Source organism: Nipponia nippon, unplaced genomic scaffold, assembly GCF_047370975.1.
Source record: "Nipponia nippon isolate SJK-2023a ecotype South Korea unplaced genomic scaffold, ASM4737097v1 scaffold_3, whole genome shotgun sequence".
Classification (NCBI taxonomy): Eukaryota; Metazoa; Chordata; class Aves; order Pelecaniformes; family Threskiornithidae; genus Nipponia; species Nipponia nippon.
The window spans coordinates 53,870,577-53,882,952 of record NW_028262347.1 but is presented as its reverse complement, the minus strand read 5'-3'; the positions used below and the strand labels follow the sequence as shown (position 1 = coordinate 53,882,952).

Sequence of the window (12,376 nt, the reverse complement as noted above, 5' to 3'; positions counted from 1 at the left end):
GTGCACTGCAGGGAAGAAGCATTTAGAGAAAGCTGTACAGTATTGCCTTGCACTTCTAAACTTAACCTTACAGAAAGAGAATCTTTTCATGGATCTGTTGCGGGAGAGCCACCTTTCCCTTATTGTCACACCACTGGAGCAGCTGCTTCAAGGAATCAATCCTCGCACTAAAAAGGCAGATCACGTGGTGAATATTGCTAGGTATGTGCAAAGTACTGAGAAGGGAGGAGTTTTGGAGGCACAGAAGTGTTTGGATCCTGGTCCTTTCATTAGTTTTACTAGCCAATGCTTCTCTTTGCACAGAGCATGTCTGACTTTTTTTTGGTGGGGGGAGGTGTCTTCACAGGTGGTATGATCTGTGCAAGCTTGGGATCTGCATTTAGAGTTTTTCTTTCTGAATTTTTTTCCCCTCATGATTTCTTCCTGGTTGCTTTATGTGCAGTGATTCCCTTGCATATAATTTTCAGTTTGCCCCAGACTTTGATTGTTACAGAGTGGGAGAGTAAAGCTTCATGTGGTTGCTATTGGTCACTTCAGTGTTTCACAGTATTGCCCATTAGTTACTGTATTAAAAGTATCAGGCTAGTAATCTGAAACTCTGTTTCAAATGTGAAACTTCAGGATTTCCACTTCCCACTGACACCTTCTGTTGCTGTTTGATTTTATAACAACTTTACAGGCAAAAACATTGATGAATAGTAGAAATGAGTGCATAAAAAAGCAGTGATATTCTGACATGGAATGCACTAAAAAATTGAACTCTTTCTATATATGTATTTTTTCTTTCGTTTATATTACTTTTTTGCATAACAATAGTCGACAAATAGTTTAAAAAAGCATGCCTTTTAAGATGCTTTTAATTTTTTATCTCACCTATTTTGGGTAGATGTAGTAGTTGATTTTAGCTAGTTTTGGTCTTCAGTGATGCTCATTTCTGCATGATCTGAAGGTATTTTCTCCATGTTTTTTGTGTGAGCTTGTGACCAGTGGTTTTAACTTATCCTGCAGTGTTTGGGGTAGATTTTGGATAAAAAGAATGGTAAAAATTCCAGGAGAGATTATTATCCCTACTCAGCCTACTACCCTCCTTTTGATGGATGAGTGTTAAGTGCTTCATGTAGAGTGAAGTTTTGTTTGTAGCTTTAATATTTTCTCATGTAGTTTGATTTGTAAATACTTTAGTTCTAAATGTTGTTTAATTTCTCATCTGTGCATTACCATGTTGAAATAGTAAAACTCTCAACAATTTCATTACAATAATCTTGTATTTTTGAAGGTATCTTTATCACGGAAACAGCAATCCTGAACTGGCTTTCGAAAGTGCCAAGATTTTGTGCTGTATTTCTTATAATTCCAACATCCAGATAAAGCTAGTTGGTGATTTCACACATGATCAGGTAAGCGCCAGTTTCTTGGGATCTGCAAAGACAAACTGGTGGAGAAATACTGGTGCTCCGTAATGTTACTTTAAAGGATAGGTTTCTAGATCAAGTACATTAAAACTATATTTTGTCTTATATCTACCTGCCTCTAAAAAGTCTTTTACTGTGGCATTGTGAAAAGCAACTACTTCGTTAATTGAAAAAAACAAAATCATGAATGTTTGCAAGAAGGAAAAGGACAATATTCTTTGAGATACTGAGACTTTTTCTTGCCTTTATTGTCTTCAACCTGTGAGGATAATTTAGCATATGTAACAACAGTAGATTTTTTTTTTTTTCTGTTCAGTGGCTAATTGCTAACCTGTGCTTAGAACAGCTATGACTCTTAACTTCTGCTTATTAACTAGGGTATATAATTTTTGTCTAGAACTTCTTTCAACTTATATGGAGGGAATTATGAAAGGTATTGTTTTTAATACTCTTAAAATCCTCTTAATTTCCATCCTTCCATTGTTCAATACAGAGTATTAGCCAGAAGCTGATGGCTGGGTTTGTGGAATGTTTGGACAATGAAGATGCAGAAGAATTAATTAATCCAGATGAGGGTATGTAGAAGGCTTCTTAAAAATGGTTTACACTGTTGTCTTTTGCATAGAATGAAATTAATGAAAGAGGTGAAAAAAGTGCTTTTAAGTCAGAAAACCCTTTTCTTGTGTTGTTTTCTGTAGAACTGGACCTTTAATAGAATGAAAAGCACCAATGTCTGTTAAGATATGTCCACAGTATGATGAGCCAACTACAAACTGAGTCTGTTTTCAGAAGACAAGTATTTGACATTGCTGTGGATGTATTATATAGAGCTGTAATAATAGTAATTTGAAATTTTGGTCTTCTATTAAGTTGATGCCTTAGCTTTCTTGTATTTAACTTGGAGGCTGTGAGGATTATTCTGTTAAATGGATTTCTTCGCTTCATTATTCACCTCATCTTTTTTTTTTGTAATCAAGAGCTGGAGCCTGAAAAGAAGCGGGCACGAATCCATCATGAAACAAGGATACATATTCTGAATCTCCTTATCACCTCTCTTGAGTGTAGTCCTCCCAGCCTTGCTCTGTATCTCCTGGGATATGAACTAAAGAAACCTGTTAGCACCACAAATCTGCAAGATCCAGGTATGAAGAGGAAAAGCTGATCTGGTATTTTATCAGTTCTGTTACCAACACTGAGAATATTTGTTGGTAAATTCATGGGGAGAGGCAGTTCCTCTTAATGTTAAGAATAAGACAACAGGCCTTGTTCTAATCCTGAAAAGCTAATTTAAAAGATACGTTGATACCCAAATGCAGCATTTAAACAGCTTCAGGATTTGATCGTTTGTTTAAGTTGGATATTGGCACAGACTTGAAATTAGAGTTGTGAGGGAAAATGATAATTTAGACATGAAACATGAATTTATTAACTATTTTATGCAGTGTGGTTGTGTCCACAGTACAAAGAAATTGATTTGATGATCCAAAAAGTACCTACATATGACAGCATGGGAATCTACAAAGCAGATTGTCACTTTGAATTAGTTATACTACTTGACTACTATCCTGTCCCTCCTCAAACTCCTGTTTAAAATTAATTACAGGGAAGAAAACCAGTTTTGTTGTTTAATGTTGTAGAAGAAAACCTTTTAGAATATGTGGGTTTTCATTGTACTGCTAGGTGTATTAATATATTTATATACTCATAATGTATATTTATATATTAATATGTATGAATATATATATATATGAGAATATAAATTATAAAGCCACAGGAGTGACATTTCTAATGTTTCTTGAATTGGTGAGAAAAATAGTGTGTTAGTATGTGTCTTTTTTGCCTCTTCAGCTTTTAACTTCTATTCAGTACAAGACAGACATTGATAAACTTGAGCAACTTCAGCAGAGATGGTCAGGGGGCTGGAGCACTCAGCCTATGAGGAGAAGCTGAGGGAATGGGACTTCTTCAGTCTGGAGAAAAGAAGGCTTTGGGGGGGACCTAATAGCAGTCTTTGAATACCTACAAAGAGGTTAATGAGAGGATAAAGCCAGGCTCTTCAGAGGTGTGTGGCAGGAGGATGAGAGGCAGTGGGCATAAATTGCAACAAGAGAGGCTCCGAACTGGATATAGGAGAAACTTGTTCACCCTGAAGACAGTAAAGCAGTGGAGTGGGTTGGCCAGAGAGCTCATGCAGTCTTCATGCTTGGAAATTTTCAGGACCCAGCTGTATAAAGCCATGAACAATCTGGTCTGATATCATAACTGAGCAGTAGTTTGGAGTTGAGACATCCTGGAGTCCCTTCCAATCTGAAGTATGAGATTCTTTCTCAGCTGTTTTAAAGGATGTTTTATATGAACATGTTTGAACAAACATTTGATTTTAGTTATTTAGAGAAAAATATTTCTCATTATCTTTAGGTTTGTATTGGACACTGTGGCCCAGCAGTTTTGACTCCTTCATAGTTCTAAATGAAAGGTAGATAGGTCCTGAATTTTATTTGGGAAAAAAAAAAAACAGTCTTAAAGTTATGTGATTTATCAGAAAGATGAAAAAAAGATGCCAACCTATTTTTTCCATCTGCAAAGTAGCTTACAATTGCAGGCCATGTTTTGGATATTTTGAAATTCCATAGTTACACAATACAGGTAACTGATCTGCACCCACACAATTCTACAGGCTATCATACGTCAGGTCAGTGATAGGGGACTTTGTCTCAAAACCATGAGAGCGCCTTGCACAGCTCTTTGAATTATCCCATTAATAATGTGAAGAAATAATGACCATAAGCCATTTGCCTTGAGATAATGCTTTCCTACTAAAGCATAAATTATACATGTCCAAACAGAGAAGATGATTTCCTCTGTAAGAACTGCAGTTATTGATGCCTTTGCTGCTTCAGGACATCTTTCTGGCTTGGTTAAAGAATTGATTGGCTAAAGGAAGAATGCAAAAAGACATGAGTTTGACTTCAGTATTAAAATCTACTCCCCCTTCCCCTGATTGCAGTGTCAGGTACCTTTAGAAGCATTAGTCATAAAATGGCTGTAATTGTAAAATAAAGACAGGAATTTAAAGCTCTTTGAAATTGTCAAATGAGTATTCAGATAAAGTTTAAGAGCAAGAATTGAAATTTTCATTTGGTTCATGCAGAATATTAAAGAATTAATTGAATCTCTTTTTAATAGAACTGAAGAGAAAGTTCTTAAATAAGCTTTGATTACATAATTTATCCTCTTTCACCAGCATCTCAAAAGCCACAGAGTAACTATAAATGTTTTTGTTAGATTTTTGCTGAAACACCGTTCCTTCTTTTATTTTAATTAACGGAGAAAAAACTTTGCCAGATATTTTTGCTGCAGCTCTGTGGAGCAGTATAGTGCAGCACAAGGTATCTGAACAATTTAGTTTTCATAATTCTGTGTACTAACCTGTATTTGCTATGGAGGCAAGTAAGACCAAGAATGTTAAGAAATTATTTTTGTATATTAAGGTGTCTTGGGTTGCCCACGGACTTGCCTTCATGCTATTTTGAACATACTAGAGAAGGGTACCGAAACAAGGAATGGACCTACAGCAGTTCGGGAATCTCCTCATCTTGCAGAACTCTGTTACCAGGTATTCGGCATATTTTCTGTTGGCATATACTGAAAGTAGGCTCTAAATAAAATTAGCTACTTTTTGGTTGGTGAACACAGATGGTCTATGATTTTGATAATAGTTTCATTTTTAAAATGCATGTCAGGTTTTTATATACTTTGAACTCTTTCTATTCTATCCTTTTCTGTGTGAAAAAGTATTATCTTGTAGCAACACAGAAGATAAAGAATCTGCACTCATGTTAGAACTTGGAATTGGGATATACTTATAAAACTAATGTTCTAAATATTTTCAGTGAACCTTTGAATCTGTTGTGACCATATGCCAATTTTTTTTTTTTTAAATTTTGGAACTGCAGTTTGCCAGCAAGTAAGATAACAAATAATCCCAAATAAGCCAATAAAATTCTCTTTATTCAGTAGCAGTGACAGAATGGATGTATGTGTGTCTGAGAGGGTGAGATGGGGAAGACAGCTGAATGAGATGTATGTGCAAGGTAGCTGATGTTTGGCCTTAAATCATATAATCATATGATTATACACCTGTATCACGTTGAAAATCTGTGGAATTTAGGAAGGATTTTAAACATTCTTAAAAGTGAAAGAGGCCATACTGTGAAGGAGGAAAAAGAAAAAGATTACATTTCCTGTCTTGGTGAACCTGGAGACTGAAAGACACTGATTTTTAAGTGAGCTGAACAAACAGAAAGGCTTGTATAGTGTCATGTTGTGGGCAAATAGCCATTGGAATCATCCACATGCTGGTAGTACTTTAATGTCATAATTCAATGTTTGTTATAAATAATATGTTCAGCTTTGGAGTAAGCTGATGGAAAACTTACTGCTCAATATTACCCGTATTTACAGTAAAACAGTGTTATGCATCTTTTGATTTGGTGGTTGGTTTGTTTTTAAAATAAATTCCATAAATGGGTATCTACTGTTTTTGATTGTCAGGTGATCTATCAGTTGTGTGCATGCTCTGACACATCAGGTCCAACTATGAGATATCTGAGAACCAGTCAGGATTTCTTATTCACCCAGCTGCAGTATTTGCCCTTTTCTATCAAAGGTAATTTTTATGCTAAGGTAAGATTGTGCATGCTTAAAATTCAATGCATCTTTTGACTCCCTAGGAATCATAGAAAGAAGCATAGGTAGCATTATTAAACTGAATTAGTTACTGCCTGTGCTAACCTTTTCATTCTGCGAAGATTGAACTCTGCCTATTTAGGAAGTTCAGATTATTAATGCTGAACTTTTGTAAAAGAATGTTAGTTTTGGAATGCACCAAGCCTCCAGAAGCAAATCCTAATCTACATTTCAATTATCATTGTAGTTTTGTTAGATGATGCTACAGAAAAAACCCCATATTTTTGAAAAGTAAGAATGCTGCAAAAAACTGAGGGAATAGAAGGCAGGTGGTTGTAACCACCTGTATCTTCCCTTCCTTTGAATAAAGAACTTTTATTTGCTGATGGCGTTAATTTTAAAGTTAATAGATATGTTTGAAATGTTTCAGGCCAACATTTCTCAGGTGTCTTAAACTGAATAAATGTACTTATTCGCTTTCAGATGCTTGACCACTAGTCCTTTGTTAAATGATAGGAAACTTAACATTTCAATACATATATCCAGCATGGCTAAAGCACTTCAGATGATTCTTATATAACTTAAGAATCTAAATTAAGATGAATATAGAATATGAAGATTATTGGAGACCCATGTTCAAGCCTTATCAACTTTGATTAAAGTTATAGTTTATTTTGGGTAAATATCTGATTATTTTCACTGAGATTATAACTGACCCTATTTGCTCATGAAGCACGGCATTCTCCACAATGACTGTTATTACAGGTTATATAGAGATTTTTTTTGTATATATGTATACTCTTAACTGCATGTATGTGTATGATTTGTTTTCACAATAACCACATGTTTGTTTAATGGCTTTTGTCAGATCTCTCAGTCCTTTTGTCTCGTAAACAAATGGTGAGCAGATAATAAGTAATGACATCCTCTAAAAGCTTTCTCAAATGAAAAATGCTTTCCTTGGAGTAAGTAATATTATTTATGTTCAATTTTGCAATTTTTTCCTTATCCCTGCCCAGAACATGAGATTTCAACACTGAACCAAATGTCTTGGCTGATGAAGACTGCAGCTATAGAAATGCGAGTGACATCGCTGAACCGCCAACGTTCCCACACACAGAGACTGCTGCATCTGCTGCTTGATGACATGCCTGTGAAACCATACTTGGGTAAGAGGAATTTATTGTGAGGGTAAATAAGCTTGAATAAATGGAAGTATGAGAGACTTTACTTGAATTCTTTTCTCCATAAGCTTGTGACAGTTCATTTGTGATATTATGTCTGAAATTGCCACTAGAGAGATGGGAAGAAAGATGATGGTGGTTGTAGTCTCCAAAGTGAAAGAAATTAAAGCATCTTTTTATTCATTGCTGCTTTGTGTTTCATTTTTGAAACATCTCAGTGTATAAACTGATACAAAAATAAACATAGTTTATGGGGTAGGAGAGGGGAATATAAAAAAAATACTTAAAATTATAAAATAATTTATTTCGGGATGCTATCCAGAGTTGTTAATGTGTAGAGAAGGTGGAGGGTCTTCCTTGGTAAACAGTTTTAGACAAAGTTTTCTTGGTCTTAACTTATCTCTGTCTGTCACACATTTCCAACCCTCTCTCACAGAAGATAGTAGCTACAGATCAGTTTGGCTTTTGACATTATAACATCAAAAAATAATATTTCATCCCAATGTGATGTAAAATGCAACGTTAAATAAAAAGGCAAGATTTCAGAGTTTCAGAACAGAGTAGAAGTGAATCAAGAGAAATAGAAACAAGTGGCAATAAAACTATTTATGTCAAGAAAATAAACAGAATAACTGGGAGATACCATAACGGGCTGCAGCAGTATGGTGTTTTCCCTCACTCTTATAGGTCTGAACGCTGTCTCCTCATCCTTGTGGAGATCTGAGTATGGGAAACTGTGTCCAGATACCCTACTCATTTCACAGTGTTCATCCAACAGCATTATTCGTATTGGAGGGTGGGGTGTCTTTTTAGGCATTGCTAGTACTGTCTAATCTGTATTTGATAATTGGCTAGCTTCTGTGAAATAAGTATTGTTTTCATTTTATTAACAATTAAGGCTGTATTTGTATTAGAAGACTTTCACATGAAAAGTTTGTCAATGTGTGCTCTCTCTGTCTTTCTCTTTCAGTATTAATGAAGTAGGTGATATTTTACACTTCAAGATATTTATTTATTTATTTATTTATTTATTTATTTATTTATTTATTTATTTATTTATTGTGTTTCATTACCTTCAGCTGATGGTGAAGGAGGGATGGAAGATGAAAGTCGATCAGTCAGTGGGTTTCTCCACTTTGACACTGCTTCCAAAGGTAAGCATTATGCTGTTGATTATTTCTTGGTAAAGTTTTTCTGATCCTGCATGAGGGGAGGGCCGCCTCTAGAAAGGACACTTTGAAAAAGAAAAAGACTTTCTAAACAGCAGCAGTGCGTGGAACAATTTTATTTAGCGTGGGGAAAAAAAAATAAATTTAGAACCTTGACGTAGATGGTTGGAGTGAATGGAAAATACTGGACTGGAAAGGAAGTTAGAGGAGTCTGTATTTACGTTATCTATGGAAGGGCAGAACTGGACGGTGGCAGTCTATAAATTTACTGCTAACAGTAAAAACAGTGAGACTGTTGCTAAGGCTGAACATATTTGTATTTTCATGGCAAAGAATATAAAACCCAAGTAAGTAACTTCAGATTCCTTACAATGTTTCTAAGTCTCAACAAAAGACTGCATAGTTCTCATTGAAAACCAGCCTGCTTTTATTTAGGAGAAAAAAAAGAGAATCTTGTATTTGTAAATATTGGATTACATGCGTACACAACTGGAGAACAATACAGCATAACACAAATTAAGAATTTAAGGGTCTAGTAAATGTTTTTAAGACCCTTATATAGATTGATAGCACTTTTTGAAGATTTAATGTTCTCTTTTAAAACTTTACACATTAAGATTTGGATTTACAAAGGTAAATTAGGCTCCTATTGTCAATTTTTTTATTTTCCCCTTGATATTTCTGGATACTGTTTGAATTGATTTACGTTTCCAGTACGCAGGAAGATCTTAAATATCTTGGATTCAATTGACTTCAGTCAGGACATTCCAGAGCCTTTGCAACTGGATTTTTTTGACCGGGTTCAGATTGAGCAAGTCATTGCTAATTGTGAGCACAAGAATGCACGTGGACAAGTGGTCTGCAACGTCAAGGTGCGCAGTGGTCTATGTTCTCAAGTTGCATGTGCTATTTCATATCTCGATAATAATAATAAAAAAATGATCAGTGTATTAATAATACTTTGAAACTTGTTTTCACATAAGAAGTATAGCTGTTTCAGATATGCGCATAATTTATGCAAACTATTTGGATTAGTTTATTTTTTCTTCTGCATTGCACACTGATTTCTCATTTGCAGTAGACAGATGCATCAGTTTAAGACACTTTTCAGGAAATATTTTCTATCTTAATGTTTTTCCCATCTTGGAACACCCAATTGATATTGTAGATATGACATCTACCTTATGTGTTTCATTGGTCTCTAATACACAAATATGTAGTATTACATAGGTGTACACAATTATGTATACAACATAGTTGTGTACTGCAGTAGTTCTTTAGTTAAGATGGTGTCACATTGTGATGAGTACTTGACAAGTGTATGATAAATAGTCCTGAAAAATTTGTGATCTGAGACACAAGGGACAGAGCAGGAGCAGAACGTAACATAAAAGTGATCTTGTTGATGGTGATAGGAATGCAATTATTCCATATTAGGAACCAGCTATTTGATATCGTAAAATGTATTTTAGACTTGAGAGAAAACAAACCCTTCCTTCTGTGCAAGAGGACTATAGTGGAGGTTGAAGAGGAAAGAGAGTGTGATGTATTAGAAAAGCTCATGAAAGGACAGAACAACTTGGGACCAGAAGAAACTGAGTGAGTGCAAAAATGTGAAGTGCAGTGAGCAGGAAGAGAGACTAGACAGCTAAAAGTACTGCAGTTAGAGAATGAAGTACGGGAGAAACCTAAAAAATGAGTAAAACTTATTTGAATCTCAGTCCTTCAGTTACATCTGTCGTTATGTAGCCATCTCCTAAATACATTCAGGAGGGACAAACACATCTTCCTTGTCATTAAAGTTTTTTTTTTTAACTTTTTAATTTCAGTACCTTCACAGAGTTCTGGTTGCAGAAGTCAATGCCCTTCAAGGAATGGCAGCAATAGGCCAGAGACCTTTACTTATGGAGGTAAGTATAGAAAAAGTAAACTACTGTTTGTTGTTGCTCTTGGTGGATTTCATATACTGTCAAGCAGTAAGCTTTACTATGAAAGCTTGTGGATTTGAGTCCTAACTTTGAGTTAGTAATTCCTGAAGGAAAAAAAAAAAAAAAGATATTAATATTTGGTAAGATAAACTACTACTTAGTGTACTGTTCTCTAAACAGCAGACCTGGAGTCTGTTCTCTTTTTTCTTGAACCTTTTCCCTCCCCATTACTGATAACAATTGCAGCTCCCACCCCACTGTACCGAAGGCAGTACATACTGATGTCAAGATGGGCTGTTGACAAGTACAGTGTGTAGCAGCCAAGTTCATCTTGCCTTTCTCTCACAGGGGATGCCAATTTATTTCTCCTTTCTTCTACACAGCTATAGTTTCAGTGAACTTGGAGCTTAATTATTTTCTGAGGTTCCTGCTGTCTTTTAAATTCAGTTGAAATTGGCTAAATGGATTTGAAAGTTGAAGGATGAAGGAGAAATGACTGAGACTAAAATGGGAAGAAAATGCACAAATAGATTTTTCATAGTTGTTTTTGTTTCAATTTTAAAGTGTGTGTTAGAAAAGAATTTCCCAGGTTAAATAACTTTTTTTTTTTTTTTTTTTTTTTTTACTATGAGCTTGAGACATTCATGATGGAAAGGGCCTGTGAAAAGCAGCTCAGAAATGGATTGGCCTGTCTTGTTGAAATGATTAATAGCAGCTTGTTTCTGATAAGCTGAAGACTTACCCCTTTTTTTTCCAAAGACTATTACTAATAGATAAAATTGTCATCTTGAAATCTGTCTTTGCCATTAACTTCTTTTAGCATATTATAACTCAATTTCTTTGTCATGGGTGTTCAGGAGATCAACACTATCCTGCAGTATGTAGTGGAGCGGAACAAGCTGCTGCAGTGCCTCCATGCTAAGAGGCATGCTTTAGAGTCATGGAGACAACTGGTGGAAATTATACTCACTGCCTGCCCCCAGGATCTCATACAGGCTGAGGACAGACAACTGATTATCCGCGATCTATTGCAGGATGTGCATGACAAGGTAATGCTATACTGGAAATCAACCCTCTCCTTGAACTTTGTTGCTCTATCTTTTTATGTGAAAGAGAAACTACTCTTCAGGTAGCATTCTTGATTGTAATCCAAAAAAAATGTGTCTGCTTTTAGTATTCTTTTTAGTTTTCTGATTGCTACTATGCTGAAGTTGAATGCACTGTGGACAGAGGGGATACTCTGTATTCTTACATAGTCACTGTTCAACTATGAACTATATATTGACAAATTTAAACGCACTTCAGTATAATCCAGTATGATAGTAGTCTGGAAAGGGTGTATGAAAAGGAAACAGCCCATTTTGATGAGGAACATAGAACTCATGGAAGGGATGAAGGCAAACAGTACTGCAGTTGCTGATTTACTGTGTTAAATGACTCACCGCAAATCCTACCACTGCTTCTTTTGAAAAATGAGAGGGTTGAATGAAGCTTCAGAGTAGAAAAGGTAAAGATTTTACAATTAGAAGGGCTTTTGGAAATCCGAGAGTTTGCTTTGTCTTAAAATGTTCAAAGTCTAGGTGGTTTACTGCTGAATTATAGTAGTAATTTTTGAGACAGACTGGGCAGTTACTACTGTCCCAGCCATTCTCAAAGACAAAATTTAATGAAGGATCCTTGTATTGTTTAGGCTGCTGGGGCATTTTTTTTTTCTTTATTGTGAGAGTTATGGTGTTTGTAGCTCTCCTGATTAGTCAAGTTGTGTTTTGAGAAATATATATGAAAATGTTATATTTTTTTCAAGCAAAAGGTAACTTTTTCGATTTTTGTTGTTTCCATTATATTTTCTGTAGGAGTTACCTGAAAACTATTGTTTAGTGGAGTGCTGGTTTTGTTTTTTATGTGAACAAAATTTAAAAAAATGGAAAACAAGGGAAGCCTTTGCTAAGGATTTCCTTCCTAAAATCTTTACAGAGCAGAAATTTCAGACTCTA

General features: G+C 35.3%; 1 protein-coding gene across 3 annotated transcripts in view; it reads left to right on the top strand.

The window, feature by feature from the left end:
- The window catches only part of NUP205 (nucleoporin 205), a 51,893-nt gene that overhangs the window by 25,502 nt on the left and 14,015 nt on the right, over positions 1 to 12,376 (top strand). For all 3 annotated transcript variants that reach the window (XM_087766157.1, XM_087766159.1, XM_087766158.1), the window contains exons 18-28: positions 12 to 201; positions 1,277 to 1,397; positions 1,906 to 1,987; positions 2,390 to 2,554; positions 4,904 to 5,028; positions 5,967 to 6,081; positions 7,121 to 7,270; positions 8,365 to 8,439; positions 9,169 to 9,326; positions 10,284 to 10,364; positions 11,240 to 11,431. In XM_087766157.1, coding sequence (XP_087622283.1) covers positions 12 to 201; positions 1,277 to 1,397; positions 1,906 to 1,987; positions 2,390 to 2,554; positions 4,904 to 5,028; positions 5,967 to 6,081; positions 7,121 to 7,270; positions 8,365 to 8,439; positions 9,169 to 9,326; positions 10,284 to 10,364; positions 11,240 to 11,431 — 1,454 coding nt within the window. The remainder of the gene's footprint in view (positions 1 to 11; positions 202 to 1,276; positions 1,398 to 1,905; positions 1,988 to 2,389; positions 2,555 to 4,903; positions 5,029 to 5,966; positions 6,082 to 7,120; positions 7,271 to 8,364; positions 8,440 to 9,168; positions 9,327 to 10,283; positions 10,365 to 11,239; positions 11,432 to 12,376) is intronic.